General features: G+C 45.2%; 1 protein-coding gene across 1 annotated transcript in view; it reads right to left on the bottom strand.

The window, feature by feature from the left end:
- Positions 1 to 19,895, bottom strand: part of LOC129817805 (kinesin-like protein KIF13B) — an 89,666-nt gene that overhangs the window by 53,864 nt on the left and 15,907 nt on the right. The window contains exons 5-10 of the mRNA XM_055873376.1: positions 8,120 to 8,132; positions 7,956 to 8,016; positions 3,364 to 3,456; positions 2,758 to 2,938; positions 2,472 to 2,559; positions 1,930 to 2,064 (exon numbers count right to left, since the gene is read on the bottom strand). Of these exons, the coding sequence (XP_055729351.1) occupies positions 1,930 to 2,064; positions 2,472 to 2,559; positions 2,758 to 2,938; positions 3,364 to 3,456; positions 7,956 to 8,016; positions 8,120 to 8,132 (571 nt within the window). The remainder of the gene's footprint in view (positions 1 to 1,929; positions 2,065 to 2,471; positions 2,560 to 2,757; positions 2,939 to 3,363; positions 3,457 to 7,955; positions 8,017 to 8,119; positions 8,133 to 19,895) is intronic.

Here is a 19,895-nt window from a genome sequence, read left to right as displayed (position 1 = left end):
TACGAAACACCACACGGCTCTACGAAACACCACACGGCTCTAAATAGAGCTCTACGAAACACCACACGGTTCTAAATAGAGCTCTACGAAACACCACATGGTTCTAAATAGAGCTCTACGAAACACCACACGGTTCTAAATAGAGCTCTACGAAACACCACACGGTTCTAAATAGAGCTCTACGAAACACCACACGGCTCTACGAAACACCACACGGCTCTACGAAACACCACACGGTTCTAAATAGAGCTCTACGAAACACCACATGGTTCTAAATAGAGCTCTACGAAACACCACATGGTTCTAAATAAAGCTCTACGAAACACCACACGGCTCTACGAAACACCACACGGTTCTAAATAGAGCTCTACGAAACACCACACGGCTCTAAATAGAGCTCTACGAAACACCACACGGCTCTACGAAACACCACACGGCACTAAATAGAGCTCTACGAAACACCAAGGCTCTAAATAGAGCTCTACGAAACACCACACGGTTCTAAATAGAGCTCTACGAAACACCACACGGTTCTAAATAGAGCTCTACGAAACACCACACGGCTCTAAATAGAGCTCTACGAAACACCACACGGCTCTAAATAGAGCTCTACGAAACACCACACGGTTCTAAATAGAGCTCTACGAAACACCACACGGCTCTAAATAGAGCTCTACGAAACACCACACGGCTCTAGAGCTCTACGAAACACCACACGGCTCTAAATAGAGCTCTACGAAACACCACGGCTCTAAATAGAGCTCTACGAAACACCACACGGCTCTACGAAACACCACACGGCTCTACGAAACACCACACGGTTCTAAATGGAGCTCTACGAAACACCACATGGTTCTAAATAGAGCTCTACGAAACACCACACGGCTCTAAATAGAGCTCTACGAAACACCACACGGCTCTACGAAACACCACACGGCTCTAAATAGAGCTCTACGAAACACCACACGGCTCTACGAAACACCACATGGTTCTAAATAGAGCTCTACGAAACACCACATGGTTCTAAATAGAGCTCTACGAAACACCACACGGCTCTAAATAGAGCTCTACGAAACACCACACGGCTCTACGAAACACCACACGGCTCTAAATAGAGCTCTACGAAACACCACACGGTTCTAAATAGAGCTCTACGAAACACCACACGGCTCTACGAAACACCACACGGCTCTACGAAACACCACACGGTTCTAAATAGAGCTCTACGAAACACCACACGGCTCTACGAAACACCACATGGCTCTAAATAGAGCTCTACGAAACACCACGGCTCTAAATAGAGCTCTACGAAACACCACGGCTCTAAATAGAGCTCTACGAAACACCACGGCTCTAAATAGAGCTCTACGAAAAAGGTAATTTGTTGGCAACACGTTAGCAACACGTTAGCAACACGTTAGCAACAAAGCCAGCTGGAGAAAATAAAGGCAGTGGAGCCAAATTGGAAGCATTTTTTAATTAACTGATTTTAGACGAATCTCCAGTGATTTGGTGACGTCAACACATGTATTCACATACAAATGTCAAATAATTTACAAGATGCTGGTTTTGAATGTGAACAAACGTGTCCTACCCCAGAACCCAGGTCCGTGACTCTGTTGGACCTACCCCAGAACCCAGGTCCGTGACTCTGTTGGACCTACCCCAGAACCCAGGTCCGTGACTCTGTTGGACCTACCCCAGAACCCAGGTCCGTGACTCTGTTGGACCTACCCCAGAACCCAGGTCCGTGACTCTGTGTGTTGGTCATACCCCAGAACCCAGGTCCGTGACTGTGTGTGTTGGTCATACCCCAGAACCCAGGTCCGTGACTGTGTGTGTTGGACCTACCCCAGAACCCAGGTCCGTGACTGTGTGTGTTGGACCTACCCCAGAACCCAGGTCCGTGACTGTGTGTGTTGGTCATACCCCAGAACCCAGGTCCGTGACTGTGTGTGTGAGGATGATGTTGAAGACGGCGTGGGACCTGCTGCTCTCCTCGTTCATATTGGTGGCTGCTACTGTACGAGACTTGTTACCCTCTGACATCAGACACTCTATGTCCTGCAGAGAGAGAGCGAGAGAGAGAGAGAATGTATTGGCTGGTCTCTCTAATGTAAGCATTTAAATATAGTAGCAGTCCTCTCTTCACAAACAAAATGTATTCCAATGAGACCAACCTGGGCCAACAGAGGTAAACAAAATGTATTCCAATGAGACCAACCTGGGCCAACAGAGGTAAACAAAATGTATTCCAATGAGACCAACCTGGGCCAACAGAGGTAAACAAAATGTATTCCAATGAGACCAACAGAGGTAAACAAATTGTATTCCAATGAGACCAACAGAGGTAAACAAATTGTATTCCAATGAGACCAACAGAGGTAAACAAATTGTATTCCAATGAGACCAACCTGGACCAACAGAGGTAAACAAAATGAAATGAGACTTAAAAAACTCGATTAGAGCACCTTGTAGCAGGCTACAGCCAGACGGGACAGACCATCAACGTAAGGCCCAAACACCTTGTGTTCCCTCACTCGCAGGGACTGACGACTTCTGAGAACAGACAGGTTGTAATCATTACAGACGATCCTTTTGGGGAGGGGGGGGTGTCGACATAAATGTTAACCCTGGATGTATCAAAGGGACGGCTCTCTTTTACTCACGTTTATATGTATTTTAATGTTGATTAAAATAAAATAAAACTTGATCATAAAAAATAAAATAAAAAAACAGAGTTCCTGTTCTCCTCACCCTTTGGGATCCAGTAGATCCCGAACCTTCTCGTTGTAGATCTCCATAAAGGAGACCTCGACAGTGAAGCTCTCTCCCTCCCTCTGTTCCAGTAGGGTCCGGTCAAACAGAGAGCTGCACAGCCGCGGGATCAGACCTGGCTGCTCTGACGAACCCATCATGGTGTACGACTTCCCTGAGCCTGGTGGCGGACACACAGACAAATCAAATTAGAGGATCAGTGAAGCTTAGCCAATGAAAAATCACTGGATCAGGAGGGCTCAGCCAATCAAAGCTAGAGAGGTTAGGCACTGGCAATTAAGTGACAGGCCAAAAGCTTTTGTTTGAGAAAATGCAAAATAATAAATTGGACTAAAAAAATGTTTGAACTGAGTTTGAAGTGTGTGTCACATGGTGTGTGTTATTCAATGTCTGAGTAACTACTATAATGTGGTCATTCCCCCCTTTCTAGGTTCCTGCCTTTCTAGGGAGTTTTCCCTAGCCAATATGTTTCTGCATCGCTTGTTCTTTGTGGTTTTAGGCTGGCTATCTGTATGTAACTATGTGACAACTTCTGATGTAAAAAGGGCTTTATAAAATACATTTGATTAATCGACTGGTGCCAACCTGTCTGTCCATAAGCGAAGATACAGGCATTATAGCCCAAGAAGGCATTGTCCAGAAGACTTTCTCCAAGGCACTGGAACACGACATCTTGACCTGAGAGACACACATTACATTCCAATTGAGATACATTAGAATTTGTGGATCTTTCTCCGAGGCTGAGATTTCTCTTCCCTGAAGACAAGAGGCTGCTTCTCCAGGTCTGTTCCTTTCTACAGGTGTACTAGTTCAGTTAAAGACGGTGCCTGCTTTTCCCTCCACGCAGCGCTCTGGGACCAGGAAACATAGTGCTTCCCTCCACGCTGCACTCTGGGACCAGGAAACATGGTGCTTCCCTCCACGCGGCGCTCTGGGACCAGGAAACATAGTGCTTCCCTCCACGCAGCGCTCTGGGACCAGGAAACATAGTGCTTCCCTCCACGCAGCGCTCTGGGACCAGGAAACATGGTGCTTCCCTCCACGCTGCGCCCTGGGACCAGGAAACATAGTGCTTCCCTCCACGCGGCGCCCTGGGACCAGGAAACATAGTGCTTCCCTCCACGCAGCGCCCTGCGACCAGGAAACAAAGTGCTTCCCTCTACGCGGCGCCCTGGGACCAGGAAACATAGTGCTTCCCTCCACGCGGCGCTCTGGGACCAGGAAACATAGTGCTTCCCTCCACGCGGCGCCCTGGGACCAGGAAACATAGTGCTTCCCTCCACGCAGCACTCTGGGACCAGGAAACATAGTGATTCCCTCAACGCAGCGCTCTGGGACCAGGAAACATAGTGCTTCCTCCACTCAGCGCTCTGGGACCAGGAAACATAGTGCTTCCCTCCACGCAGCGCTCTGGGACCAGGAAACATAGTGCTTCCCTCCACGCGGCGCTCTGCGAGCAGGAAACATAGTGCTTCCCTCCACGCGGCGCTCTGGGACCAGGAAACATAGTGATTCCCTCCACGCGGCGCCCTGGGACCAGGAAACATAGTGCTTCCCTCCACGCAGCACTCTGGGACCAGGAAACATAGTGATTCCCTCCACGCAGCGCTCTGGGACCAGGAAACATAGTGCTTCCCTCCATGCAGCGCTCTGGGACCAGGAAACATAGTGCTTCCCTCCACGCTGCACTCTGGGACCAGGAAACATAGTGCTTCCTCCACGCAGCGCTCTGGGACCAGGAAACATAGTGCTTCCCTCCACGCAGCGCTCTAGGACCAGGAAACATAGTGCTTCCCTCCACGCTGCACCCTGGGACCAGGAAACATAGTGCTTCCCTCCATGCTGCACCCTGGGACCAGGAAACATAGTGCTTCCCTCCACGCAGCGCCCTGGGACCAGGAAACATAGTGCTTCCCTCCACGCTGCGCTCTGGGACCAGGAAACATAGTGCTTCCTCCACGCAGGACTCTGGGACCAGGAAACATAGTGCTTCCCTCCACGCAGGACTCTGGGGCCAGGAAACATAGTGCTTCCCTCAACGCAGCGCTCTGGGACCAGGAAACATAGTGCTTCCCTCCACGCAGCGCTCTGGGACCAGGAAACATAGTGCTTCCCTCCACGCGGCGCCCTGGGACCAGGAAACATAGTGCTTCCCTCCACGCGGCGCCCTGGGACCAGGAAACATAGTGCTTCCCTCCACGCTGCACCCTGGGACCAGGAAAAATAGTGCTTCCCTCCACGCGGCGCCCTGGGACCAGGAAAAATAGTGCTTCCCTCCACGCAGCGCTCTGGGACCAGGAAACATAGTGCTTCCCTCCACGCAGCGCTCTGGGACCAGGAAACATAGTGCTTCCCTCCACGCAGCGCCCTGGGACCAGGAAACATAGTGATTCCCTCCACGCAGCGCTCTGGGACCAGGAAACATAGTGCTTCCCTCCATGCAGCGCTCTGGGACCAGGAAACATAGTGCTTCCCTCCATGCTGCACCCTGGGACCAGGAAACATAGTGCTTCCCTCCACGCAGCGCCCTGGGACCAGGAAACATAGTGCTTCCCTCCACGCTGCGCTCTGGGACCAGGAAACATAGTGCTTCCTCCACGCAGGACTCTGGGACCAGGAAACATAGTGCTTCCCTCCACGCAGGACTCTGGGGCCAGGAAACATAGTGCTTCCCTCAACGCAGCGCTCTGGGACCAGGAAACATAGTGCTTCCCTCCACGCAGCGCTCTGGGACCAGGAAACATAGTGCTTCCCTCCACGCGGCGCCCTGGGACCAGGAAACATAGTGCTTCCCTCCACGCGGCGCCCTGGGACCAGGAAACATAGTGCTTCCCTCCACGCTGCACCCTGGGACCAGGAAACATAGTGCTTCCCTCCACGCGGCGCCCTGGGACCAGGAAACATAGTGCTTCCCTCCACGCGGCGCCCTGGGACCAGGAAAAATAGTGCTTCCCTCCACGCAGCGCTCTGGGACCAGGAAACATAGTGCTTCCCTCCACGCGGCGCCCTGGGACCAGGAAACATAGTGCTTCCCTCCACGCAGCGCCCTGCGACCAGGAAACAAAGTGCTTCCCTCTACGCGGCGCCCTGGGACCAGGAAACATAGTGCTTCCCTCCACGCGGCGCTCTGGGACCAGGAAACATAGTGCTTCCCTCCACGCGGCGCCCTGGGACCAGGAAACATAGTGCTTCCCTCCACGCAGCACTCTGGGACCAGGAAACATAGTGATTCCCTCAACGCAGCGCTCTGGGACCAGGAAACATAGTGCTTCCTCCACTCAGCGCTCTGGGACCAGGAAACATAGTGCTTCCCTCCACGCAGCGCTCTGGGACCAGGAAACATAGTGCTTCCCTCCACGCGGCGCTCTGCGAGCAGGAAACATAGTGCTTCCCTCCACGCGGCGCTCTGGGACCAGGAAACATAGTGATTCCCTCCACGCGGCGCCCTGGGACCAGGAAACATAGTGCTTCCCTCCACGCAGCACTCTGGGACCAGGAAACATAGTGATTCCCTCCACGCAGCGCTCTGGGACCAGGAAACATAGTGCTTCCCTCCATGCAGCGCTCTGGGACCAGGAAACATAGTGCTTCCCTCCACGCTGCACTCTGGGACCAGGAAACATAGTGCTTCCTCCACGCAGCGCTCTGGGACCAGGAAACATAGTGCTTCCCTCCACGCAGCGCTCTAGGACCAGGAAACATAGTGCTTCCCTCCACGCTGCACCCTGGGACCAGGAAACATAGTGCTTCCCTCCATGCTGCACCCTGGGACCAGGAAACATAGTGCTTCCCTCCACGCAGCGCCCTGGGACCAGGAAACATAGTGCTTCCCTCCACGCTGCGCTCTGGGACCAGGAAACATAGTGCTTCCTCCACGCAGGACTCTGGGACCAGGAAACATAGTGCTTCCCTCCACGCAGGACTCTGGGGCCAGGAAACATAGTGCTTCCCTCAACGCAGCGCTCTGGGACCAGGAAACATAGTGCTTCCCTCCACGCAGCGCTCTGGGACCAGGAAACATAGTGCTTCCCTCCACGCGGCGCCCTGGGACCAGGAAACATAGTGCTTCCCTCCACGCGGCGCCCTGGGACCAGGAAACATAGTGCTTCCCTCCACGCTGCACCCTGGGACCAGGAAAAATAGTGCTTCCCTCCACGCGGCGCCCTGGGACCAGGAAAAATAGTGCTTCCCTCCACGCAGCGCTCTGGGACCAGGAAACATAGTGCTTCCCTCCACGCAGCGCTCTGGGACCAGGAAACATAGTGCTTCCCTCCACGCAGCGCTCTGGGACCAGGAAACATAGTGCTTCCCTCCACGCAGCGCTCTGGGACCAGGAAACATAGTGCTTCCCTCCACGCAGCGCTCTGGGACCAGGAAACATAGTGCTTCCCTCCACGTGGCGCCCTGGGACCAGGAAACATAGTGCTTCCCTCCACGCGGCGCCCTGGGACCAGGAAACATAGTGCTTCCCTCCACGCGGCGCCCTGGGACCAGGAAACATAGTGCTTCCCTCCACGCGGCGCCCTGGGACCAGGAAAAATAGTGCTTCCCTCCACGCAGCGCTCTGGGACCAGGAAACATAGTGCTTCCCTCCACGCAGCGCTCTGGGACCAGGAAACATAGTGCTTCCCTCCACGCAGCGCTCTGGGACCAGGAAACATAGTGCTTCCCTCCACGCAGCGCTCTGGGACCAGGAAACATAGTGCTTCCCTCCACGCGGCGCCCTGGGACCAGGAAACATAGTGCTTCCCTCCACGCAGCGCTCTGGGACCAGGAAACATAGTGCTTCCCTCCACGCTGCGCTCTGGGACCAGGAAACATAGTGCTTCCCTCCACGCAGCGCCCTGGGACCAGGAAACATAGTGCTTCCCTCCACGCAGCGCCCTGCGACCAGGAAACCATTTGGGTTATTGTATAAGGGTTGATTTAGACAAAATGTAGCTACATTTCATAAAGACATCTACTGGGTTTTGTGGATATGCCCTGTTATCCTGGGTGTAGCGTGAAATTGCACCTAGATGCAGATCCTGGGTCCATTTAGCAATGGTTAAGGTTAGGATTGGGCAAAGGGAATCTGATCCTAGGTCTGTAGCTAGGGGAAACTTCACCTCAGGACATTATTTTGTTATTGAATTTTTCTTCAAATTAAGTATTCAACAAGTTGATATGTAACTAACCTGCAAACTTGTCTGTGTCGGCCTCATCCATGGACCAGAAGCAGTGGTCATAAGCAAAGACCTGAGGGGGAAATGTCAGTTGAGGAACACACACACACAAAACCTTGGTAGTGATTAAATAATGATTATGTAACCTCACAATACTGTCCTGGTTAAGGGCTCACCTTAGGCTGATTCCTGGACAGGACAACAGAAGAGAAATGGAAAGCCACAGTTAAAACAGATTACCTCAAAACAAAGTGGGCTAACTAATAACACCAGTATTTGAGTAGCATTCAGGTACAGGGTAAAACATTAAGCTATTAATAACGTATTTACTAACAAAGTCCATGAAGTCCGAAGGTGACGTAAATAAAAAAAAATTAAAAAAAGTTTTTAATCATAGGCTTAAAGCTGTAAATGCAACTAATCCTCATGCCATGGGCTCAGACATGAGAAAGCAGTGACCTTCACTCACTAAAGGCCTTGGAACGATTAGGCTGGGCCGCGTGCCCTTCAAAACCCAGACGGACGTTCCTCCTCTCCTATATTAAAACAACAACTTCAATATGGCTCAATTTATTTGATGTCCAAGGCAATTACACCTTATCCATCTGTACATACACTACCGTTCAAAAGTTTTGGGGGGGGGGGGGGACTTACAAATGTCCTTGTTTTTGAAAGAAAAGCACATTTTTTGTCCATTCAAATAACATCAAATTGATCAGAAATACAGTGTAGACATTGTTCATGTTGTAAGTGACTATTGTAGCTGACAACTGTTGTTCTGATTAAAGAAGTAATAAAACTGGTCTTTACACTAGTTGAGTATCTGGAGCATCATTTGTGGGTTCGATTACAGGCTCAAAATGGTCAGAAACAAAACAACTTTCTTCTGAAACTCGTCAGTCTATTCTTGTTCTGAGAAATGAAGGCTATTCCATGCGAGAAGTTGCCAAGAAACAGAAGATCTTGTACAACACTGTGTACTACTCCCTTCACAGAACAGAGCAAACTGGCTCTAACCAGAATAGAAAGAGTGGGAGGCCACTGGCTGGGCCACTCAAGGACATTCAGAGACTTGTCCCAACGCCACTCCTGCGTTGTCTTGGCTGTTTGCTTAGGGTCGTTGTCCTGTTGGAAGGTGAAACTTTGCCCTAGTCCGAGGTCCCGAGTGCTCTGGAGCAGGTTTTCTTCAAGGATCTTTCTGTACTTTTCTCCGTTCATCTTTCCCTTTATCCTGACTAGTCTCCCAGTCCCTGCCACTGATTAACATCCCCACAGCATGGTGCTGCCACGACCACCATTCTTTCCAGTAGTCATGGTGCCAGGTTTCCTCCAGACATGTCGCTTGGCATGCAAGCCAAACAGTTCAACCTTGGTTTAATCAGACCAGAGAATCTTGTTTCTCATGGTCTGAGAGTCTTTAGGTGCCCTTTGGCAAACTCCAAGTAGGCTGTCATGTGCCTTTCACTGAGCAGTGGCTTCCATCTGGCCGCTCGACCATAAAGGCCTGATTTGTTGGAGTGCTGCAGAGATGGGAAAACCTTCCAGAAGGACAACCATCTCCATAGATGAACTCTGGAGCTCTGTCAGAATGACCATCGGGTCTTGGTCACCTCCCTAATCTAGGCCCTTCTCCCCTGATTGCTCAGTTTGGCTGGGCGGTCAGCTCTAGGAAGAGTCTTGGTGGTTCCAAACTTCTTCCATTTAAGAATGATGGATGCCACTATGTTCATGTGGCCCTTCAAAGCTGCAGAAGTGTTATGATACCCTTCCCCAGATCTGTGACTCGACACAATCCTGTCTTGAAGCTCTACGGACCATTCCTTTGACCTCATGGCTTGGTTTTTGCTTTGACATACACTGTCAACTGTGGGACATTACATAGACTGGTGTGTGCCTTTTCCAAATCATGTCCAATCAATTGAATTTTCCCACAGGTGGACTCCAATCAAGTTGCAGAAACATCAAATATGATCAATGGAAAAAGGATGCACCTGAACTCAATTTCAAGTCTCATAGCAAAGGGTCTGAATATATACTTATGTAAATAAGGAATTTCTGTTTTTTATATTTAATACATTTGCAAAAATGTCTAAAAACCTGTTTTCTTTGTCTTTATTGGTTATTGATGACAAATGTTTTATTAACTCCTAAACGTAACAAAATATGGAAAAAGTCAAGGGGTCTGAATACTTTCAGAAGGTACTGTATAGGTAGGGGTGAAGTAACTAGGCAACAGGATAGATAAACAGTAACAGCAGTATACTGTAGGTAGGGGTGAAGTAACTAGGCAACAGGATAGATAATAAACAGTAACAGCAGTATACTGTAGGTAGGGGTGAAGTAACTAGGCAACAGGATAGATAATAGACAGTAACAGCAGTATACTGTAGGTAGGGGTGAAGTAACTAGGCAACAGGATAGATAATAAACAGTAACAGCAGTATACTGTAGGTAGGGGTGAAGTAACTAGGCAACAGGATAGATAATAAACAGTAACAGCAGTATACTGTAGGTAGGGGTGAAGTAACTAGGCAACAGGATAGATAATAAACAGTAACAGCAGTATACTGTAGGTAGGGGTGAAGTAACTAGGCAACAGGATAGATAATAAACAGTAACAGCAGTATACTGTAGGTAGGGGTGAAGTAACTAGGCAACAGGATAGATAAAACAGTAACAGCAGTATACTGTAGGTAGGGGTAAAGTAACTAGGCAACAGGATAGATAAAACAGTAACAGCAGTATACTGTAGGTAGGGGTGAAGTAACTAGGCAACAGGATAGATAATAAACAGTAACAGCAGTATACTGTAGGTAGGGGTAAAGGATAGATAATAGACAGTAACAGCAGTATACTGTAGGTAGGGGTGAAGTAACTAGGCAACAGGATAGATAATAAACAGTAACAGCAGTATACTGTAGGTAGGGGTGAAGTAACTAGGCAACAGGATAGATAAAACAGTAACAGCAGTATACTGTAGGTAGGGGTAAAGTAACTAGGCAACAGGATAGATAATAAACAGTAACAGCAGTATACTGTAGGTAGGGGTAAAGGATAGATAATAGACAGTAACAGCAGTATACTGTAGGTAGGGGTAAAGTAACTAGGCAACAGGATAGATAAACAGTAACAGCAGTATACTGTAGGTAGGGGTGAAGTAACTAGGCAACAGGACAGATAATAAACAGTAACAGCAGTATACTGTAGGTAGGGGTGAAGTAACTAGGCAACAGGATAAATAATAAACAGTAACAGCGGTATACTGTAGGTAGGGGTGAAGTAACTAGGCAACAGGATAGATAATAAACAGTAACAGCAGTATACTGTAGGTAGGGGTGAAGTAACTAGGCAACAGGATAAATAATAAACAGTAACAGCAGTATACTGTAGGTAGGGGTGAAGTAACTAGGCAACAGGATAGATAATAAACAGTTACAGCAGTATACTGTAGGTAGGGGTGAAGTAACTAGGCAACAGGATAAATAATAAACAGTTACAGCCGTATACTGTAGGTAGGGGTGAAGTAACTAGGCAACAGGATAAATAATAAACAGTAACAGCAGTATACTGTAGGTAGGGGTGAAGTAACTAGGCAACAGGATAGATAATAAACAGTAACAGCAGTATACTGTAGGTAGGGGTGAAGTAACTAGGCAACAGGATAGATAATAGACAGTAACAGCAGTATACTGTAGGTAGGGGTGAAGTAACTAGGCAACAGGATAGATAATAAACAGTAACAGCAGTATACTGTAGGTAGGGGTGAAGTAACTAGGCAACAGGATAGATAAACAGTAACAGCAGTATACTGTAGGTAGGGGTGAAGTAACTAGGCAACAGGATAGATAATAGACAGTAACAGCAGTATACTGTAGGTAGGGGTGAAGTAACTAGGCAACAGGATAGATAAACAGTAACAGCAGTATACTGTAGGTAGGGGTGAAGTAACTAGGCAACAGGATAGATAAAACAGTAACAGCAGAATACTGTAGGTAGGCGTGAAGTAACTAGGCAACAGGATAGATAATAAACAGTAACAGCAGTATACTGTAGGTAGGGGTGAAGTAACTAAGCAACAGGATAGATAATAAACAGTAACAGCAGTATACTGTAGGTAGGGGTGAAGTACCTAGGCAACAGGATAGATAATAAACAGTACCAGCAGTATACTGTAGGTAGGGGTGAAGTAACTAGGCAACAGGATAGATAATAGACAGTTACAGCAGTATACTGTAGGTAGGGGTGAAGTAACTAGGCAACAGGATAGATAATAAACAGTAACAGCAGTATACTGTAGGTAGGGGTGAAGTAACTAGGCAACAGGATAGATAATAAACAGTAACAGCAGTATACTGTAGGTAGGGGTGAAGTAACTAGGCAACAGGATAGATAATAGACAGTAACAGCAGTATACTGTAGGTAGGGGTGAAGTAACTAGGCAACAGGATAGATAATAAACAGTAACAGCAGTATACTGTAGGTAGGGGTGAAGTAACTAGGCAACAGGATAGATAATAAACAGTAACAGCAGTATACTGTAGGTAGGGGTAAAGTAACTAGGCAACAGGATAGATAAAACAGTAACAGCAGTATACTGTAGGTAGGGGTGAAGTAACTAGGCAACAGGATAGATAATAAACAGTAACAGCAGTATACTGTAGGTAGGGGTGAAGTAACTAGGCAACAGGATAGATAATAAACAGGAACAGCAGTATACTGTAGGTAGGGGTAAAGGATAGATAATAGACAGTAACAGCAGTATACTGTAGGTAGGGGTAAAGTAACTAGGCAACAGGATAGATAATAAACAGTAACAGCAGTATACTGTAGGTAGGGGTGAAGTAACTAGGCAACAGGACAGATAATAAACAGTAACAGCAGTATACTGTAGGTAGGGGTGAAGTAACTAGGCAACAGGATAAATAATAAACAGTAACAGCAGTATACTGTAGGTAGGGGTGAAGTAACTAGGCAACAGGATAGATAATAAACAGTAACAGCAGTATACTGTAGGTAGGGGTGAAGTAACTAGGCAACAGGATAAATAATAAACAGTAACAGCAGTATACTGTAGGTAGGGGTGAAGTAACTAGGCAACAGGATAAATAATAAACAGTAACAGCAGTATACTGTATAGGTAGGGGTGAAGTAACTAGGCAACAGGATAGATAATAAACAGTAACAGCAGTATACTGTAGGTAGGGGTGAAGTAACTAGGCAACAGGATAAATAATAAACAGTAACAGCAGTATACTGTAGGTAGGGGTGAAGTGACTAGGCAACCGGATAGATAATAAACAGTAACAGCAGTATACTGTAGGTAGGGGTGAAGTAACTAGGCAACAGGATAAATAATAAACAGTAACAGCAGTATATGGTAGGTAGGGGTGAAGTAACTAGGCAACAGGATAGATAATAAACAGTAACAGCAGTATACTGTAGGTAGGGGTGAAGTAACTAGGCAACAGGATAGATAATAAACAGTAACAGCAGTATACTGTAGGTAGGGGTAAAGGATAGATAATAGACAGTAACAGCAGTATACTGTAGGTAGGGGTGAAGTAACTAGGCAACAGGATAAATAATAAACAGTAACAGCAGTATACTGTAGGTAGGGGTGAAGTAACTAGGCAACAGGATAGATAAACAGTAACAGCAGTATACTGTAGGTAGGGGTGAAGTAACTAGGCAACAGGATAGATAATAAACAGTAACAGCAGTATACTGTAGGTAGGGGTGAAGTAACTAGGCAACAGGATAAATAATAAACAGTAACAGCAGTATACTGTAGGTAGGGGTGAAGTAACTAGGCAACAGGATAGATAACAAACAGTAACAGCAGTATACTGTAGGTAGGGGTGAAGTAACTAGGCAACAGGATAGATAATAAACAGTAACAGCAGTATACTGTAGGTAGGGGTGAAGTAACTAGGCAACAGGATAGATAATAAACAGTAACAGCAGTATACTGTAGGTAGGGGTGAAGTAACTAGGCAACAGGATAGATAATAGACAGTAACAGCAGTATACTGTAGGTAGGGGTGAAGTAACTAGGCAACAGGATAGATAATAAACAGTAACAGCAGTATACTGTAGGTAGGGGTGAAGTAACTAGGCAACAGGATAGATAAAACAGTAACAGCAGTATACTGTAGGTAGGGGTAAAGTAACTAGGCAACAGGATAAATAAAACAGTAACAGCAGTATACTGTAGGTAGGGGTGAAGTAACTAGGCAACAGGATAGATAATAAACAGTAACAGCAGTATACTGTAGGTAGGGGTGAAGTAACTAGGCAACAGGATAGATAAAACAGTAACAGCAGTATACTGTAGGTAGGGGTAAAGTAACTAGGCAACAGGATAAATAATAAACAGTAACAGCAGTATACTGTAGGTAGGGGTGAAGTGACTAGGCAACCGGATAGATAATAAACAGTAACAGCAGTATACTGTAGGTAGGGGTGAAGTAACTAGGCAACAGGATAAATAATAAACAGTAACAGCAGTATACTGTAGGTAGGGGTGAAGTGACTAGGCAACCGGATAGATAATAAACAGTAACAGCAGTATACTGTAGGTAGGGGTGAAGTAACTAGGCAACAGGATAAATAATAAACAGTAACAGCAGTATATGGTAGGTAGGGGTGAAGTAACTAGGCAACAGGATAGATAATAAACAGTAACAGCAGTATACTGTAGGTAGGGGTGAAGTAACTAGGCAACAGGATAGATAATAAACAGTAACAGCAGTATACTGTAGGTAGGGGTAAAGGATAGATAATAGACATTAACAGCAGTATACTGTAGGTAGGGGTAAAGGATAGATAATAGACAGTAACAGCAGTATACTGTAGGTAGGGGTAAAGGATAGATAATAAACAGTAACAGCAGTATACTGTAGGTAGGGGTAAAGGATAGATAATAGACAGTAACAGCAGTATACTGTAGGTAGGGGTAAAGTGACTAGGCAACAGGATAGATAAGAAAACAGTAACAGCAGTATACTGTAGGTAGGGGTGAAGTAACTAGGCAACAGGATAGATAATAAAAAGTAACAGCAGTATACTGTAGGTAGGGGTGAAGTAACTAGGCAACAGGATAGATAATAAACAGTAACAGCAGTATACTGTAGGTAGGGGTGAAGTAACTAGGCAACAGGATAGATAATAAACAGTAACAGCAGTATACTGTAGGTAGGGGTGAAGTAACTAGGCAACAGGATAGATAATAAACAGTTACAGCAGTATACTGTAGGTAGGGGTGAAGTAACTAGGCAACAGGATAGATAATAAACAGTAACAGCAGTATACTGTAGGTAGGGGTGAAGTAACTAGGCAACAGGATAGATAACAAACAGTAACAGCAGTATACTGTAGGTAGGGGTGAAGTAACTAGGCAACAGGATAGATAATAAACAGTAACAGCAGTATACTGTAGGTAGGGGTGAAGTAACTAGGCAACAGGATAGATAATAAACAGTAACAGCAGTATACTGTAGGTAGGGGTGAAGTAACTAGGCAACAGGATAGATAATAGACAGTAACAGCAGTATACTGTAGGTAGGGGTGAAGTAACTAGGCAACAGGATAGATAATAAACAGTAACAGCAGTATACTGTAGGTAGGGGTGAAGTAACTAGGCAACAGGATAGATAAAACAGTAACAGCAGTATACTGTAGGTAGGGGTAAAGTAACTAGGCAACAGGATAGATAAAACAGTAACAGCAGTATACTGTAGGTAGGGGTGAAGTAACTAGGCAACAGGATAGATAATAAACAGTAACAGCAGTATACTGTAGGTAGGGGTGAAGTAACTAGGCAACAGGATAGATAAAACAGTAACAGCAGTATACTGTAGGTAGGGGTAAAGTAACTAGGCAACAGGATAAATAATAAACAGTAACAGCAGTATACTGTAGGTAGGGGTGAAGTGACTAGGCAACCGGATAGATAATAAACAGTAACAGCAGTATACTGTAGGTAGGGGTGAAGTAACTAGGCAACAGGATAAATAATAAACAGTAACAGCAGTATACTGTAGGTAGGGGTGAAGTGACTAGGCAACCGGATAGATAATAAACAGTAACAGCAGTATACTGTAGGTAGGGGTGAAGTAACTAGGCAACAGGATAAATAATAAACAGTAACAGCAGTATATGGTAGGTAGGGGTGAAGTAACTAGGCAACAGGATAGATAATAAACAGTAACAGCAGTATACTGTAGGTAGGGGTGAAGTAACTAGGCAACAGGATAGATAATAAACAGTAACAGCAGTATACTGTAGGTAGGGGTAAAGGATAGATAATAGACAGTAACAGCAGTATACTGTAGGTAGGGGTGAAGTAACTAGGCAACAGGATAGATAATAAACAGTAACAGCAGTATACTGTAGGTAGGGGTGAAGTAACTAGGCAACAGGATAGATAATAAACAGTAACAGCAGTATACTGTAGGTAGGGGTGAAGTAACTAGGCAACAGGATAGATAATAAACAGTAACAGCAGTATACTGTAGGTAGGGGTGAAGTAACTAGGCAACAGGATAGATAATAAACAGTAACAGCAGTATACTGTAGGTAGGGGTGAAGTAACTAGGCAACAGGATAGATAATAAACAGTAACAGCAGTATACTGTAGGTAGGGGTAAAGTAACTAGGCAACAGTATAGATAATACACAGTAACAGCAGTATACTGTAGGTAGGGGTAAAGGATAGATAATAGACATTAACAGCAGTATACTGTAGGTAGGGGTAAAGGATAGATAATAGACAGTAACAGCAGTATACTGTAGGTAGGGGTAAAGGATAGATAATAAACAGTAACAGCAGTATACTGTAGGTAGGGGTAAAGGATAGATAATAGACAGTAACAGCAGTATACTGTAGGTAGGGGTGAAGTGACTAGGCAACAGGATAGATAAGAAAACAGTAACAGCAGTATACTGTAGGTAGGGGTGAAGTAACTAGGCAACAGGATAGATAATAAAAAGTAACAGCAGTATACTGTAGGTAGGGGTGAAGTAACTAGGCAACAGGATAGATAATAAACAGTAACAGCAGTATACTGTAGGTAGGGGTGAAGTAACTAGGCAACAGGATAGATAATAAAAAGTAACAGCAGTATACTGTAGGTAGGGGTGAAGTAACTAGGCAACAGGATAGATAATAAACAGTTACAGCAGTATACTGTAGGTAGGGGTGAAGTAACTAGGCAACAGGATAGATAATAAACAGTAACAGCAGTATACTGTAGGTAGGGGTGAAGTAACTAGGCAACAGGATAGATAATAAACAGTAACAGCAGTATACTGTAGGTAGGGGTGAAGTAACTAGGCAACAGGATAGATAATAAACAGTAAAAGCAGTATACTGTAGGTAGGGGTAAAGGATAGATAATAGACAGTAACAGCAGTATACTGTAGGTAGGGGTGAAGGATAGATAATAGACAGTAACAGCAGTATACTGTAGGTAGGGGTGAAGTAACTAGGCAACAGGATAGATAATAGCAAGTAACAGCAGTATACTGTAGGTAGGGGTGAAGTAACTAGGCAACAGGATAGATAATAAACAGTAACAGCAGTATACTGTAGGTAGGGGTGAAGTAACTAGGCAACAGGATAGATAATAAACAGTAACAGCAGTATACTGTAGGTAGGGGTGAAGTAACTAGGCAACAGGATAGATAATAAACAGTAACAGCAGTATACTGTAGGTAGGGGTAAAGGATAGATAATAGACAGTAACAGCAGTATACTGTAGGTAGGGGTGAAGTAACTAGGCAACAGGATAAATAATAAACAGTAACAGCAGTATACTGTAGGTAGGGGTGAAGTAACTAGGCAACAGGATAGATAATAAACAGTAACAGCAGTATACTGTAGGTAGGGGTGAAGTAACTAGGCAACAGGATAGATAATAAACAGTAACAGCAGTATACTGTAGGTAGGGGTGAAGTAACTAGGCAACAGGATAGATAATAAACAGTAACAGCAGTATACTGTAGGTAGGGGTGAAGTAACTAGGCAACAGGATAGATAATAAACAGTAACAGCAGTATACTGTAGGTAGGGGTGAAGTAACTAGGCAACAGGATAGATAATAAACAGTAACAGCAGTATACTGTAGGTAGGGGTGAAGTAACTAGGCAACAGGATAGATAATAAACAGTAACAGCAGTATACTGTAGGTAGGGGTAAAGGATAGATAAACAGTAACAGCAGTATACTGTAGGTAGGGGTAAAGGATAGATAATAGACAGTAACAGCAGTATACTGTAGGTAGGGGTAAAGGATAGATAGACAGTAACAGCAGTATACTGTAGGTAGGGGTAAAGGATAGATAATAGACAGTAACAGCAGTATACTGTAGGTAGGGGTAAAGGATAGATAATAGACAGTAACAGCAGTATACTGTAGGTAGGGGTGAAGTAACTAGGCAACAGGATAGATAAAACAGTAACAGAGTATACTGTAGGTAGGGGTAAAGTGACTAGGCAACAGGATAAATAATAAACAGTAACAGCAGTATATGGTAGGTAGGGGTGAAGTAACTAGGCAACAGGATAGATAATAAACAGTAACAGCAGTATACTGTAGGTAGGGGTGAAGTAACTAGGCAACAGGATAGATAAAACAGTAACAGCAGTATACTGTAGGTAGGGGTAAAGTAACTAGGCAACAGGATAGATAAAACAGTAACAGCAGTATACTGTAGGTAGGGGTGAAGTAACTAGGCAACAGGATAGATAATAAACAGTAACAGCAGTATACTGTAGGTAGGGGTGAAGTAACTAGGCAACAGGATAGATAATAAACAGGAACAGCAGTATACTGTAGGTAGGGGTAAAGGATAGATAATAGACAGTAACAGCAGTATACTGTAGGTAGGGGTAAAGTAACTAGGCAACAGGATAGATAATAAACAGTAACAGCAGTATACTGTAGGTAGGGGTGAAGTAACTAGGCAACAGGATAAATTATAAACAGTAACAGCAGTATACTGTATAGGTAGGGGTGAAGTAACTAGGCAACAGGATAGATAATAAACAGTAACAGCAGTATACTGTAGGTAGGGATGAAGTAACTAGGCAACAGGATAAATAATAAACAGTAACAGCAGTATACTGTATAGGTAGGGGTGAAGTAACTAGGCAACAGGATAAATAATAAACAGTAACAGCAGTATACTGTAGGTAGGGGTGAAGTAACTAGGCAACAGGATAAATAATAAACAGTAACAGCAGTATACTGTAGGTAGGGGTGAAGTGACTAGGCAACCGGATAGATAATAAACAGTAACAGCAGTATACTGTAGGTAGGGGTGAAGTAACTAGGCAACTGTAAAGGCTGTCGCTCTCCTCATCCTCGGATGAGGTGAGGAGAGAAGGATCTTCAGACCAAAATGCAGCTTGAGGGAAATAAGCCATCTTTTTATTTATAACGCTGATGGCAACACGAAAAAACAAAACACTTTCAAAAATACAAAACAAGAAAACGACGTAGACGAAACCTGAACATAAACTTACATAACTAACACGTAACACTTACGGACAAGAAACATACTACATCGAAACGAAACGAACAACCGAAACAATCCCGTATGGTGTAAGACATAACACAGACACAGGAGACAATCACCCACAAACAAACAGTGAGAATGCCCTACCTAAATATGACTCTTAATTAGAGGAGAACGCAAAACACCTGCCTCTAATTAAGAGCCATACCAGGCAAACCAAAACCAACATAGAAACAGATAACATAGAATGCCCACCCAACCTCACGTCCTGACCAACTAACACACAAAAACTAACATAAATAGGTGAGGAACGTGACAGCAACAGGATAAATAATAAACAGTAACAGCAGTATATGGTAGGTAGGGGTGAAGTAACTAGGCAACAGGATAGATAATAAACAGTAACAGCAGTATACTGTAGGTAGGGGTGAAG

The sequence above is a fragment of the Salvelinus fontinalis genome, chromosome 20 (genome assembly GCF_029448725.1).
Source record: "Salvelinus fontinalis isolate EN_2023a chromosome 20, ASM2944872v1, whole genome shotgun sequence".
Classification (NCBI taxonomy): domain Eukaryota; kingdom Metazoa; phylum Chordata; class Actinopteri; order Salmoniformes; family Salmonidae; genus Salvelinus; species Salvelinus fontinalis.
The sequence above is the reverse complement of the archived record's forward strand: the minus strand, read 5'-3'. Positions and strand labels throughout refer to the sequence as shown.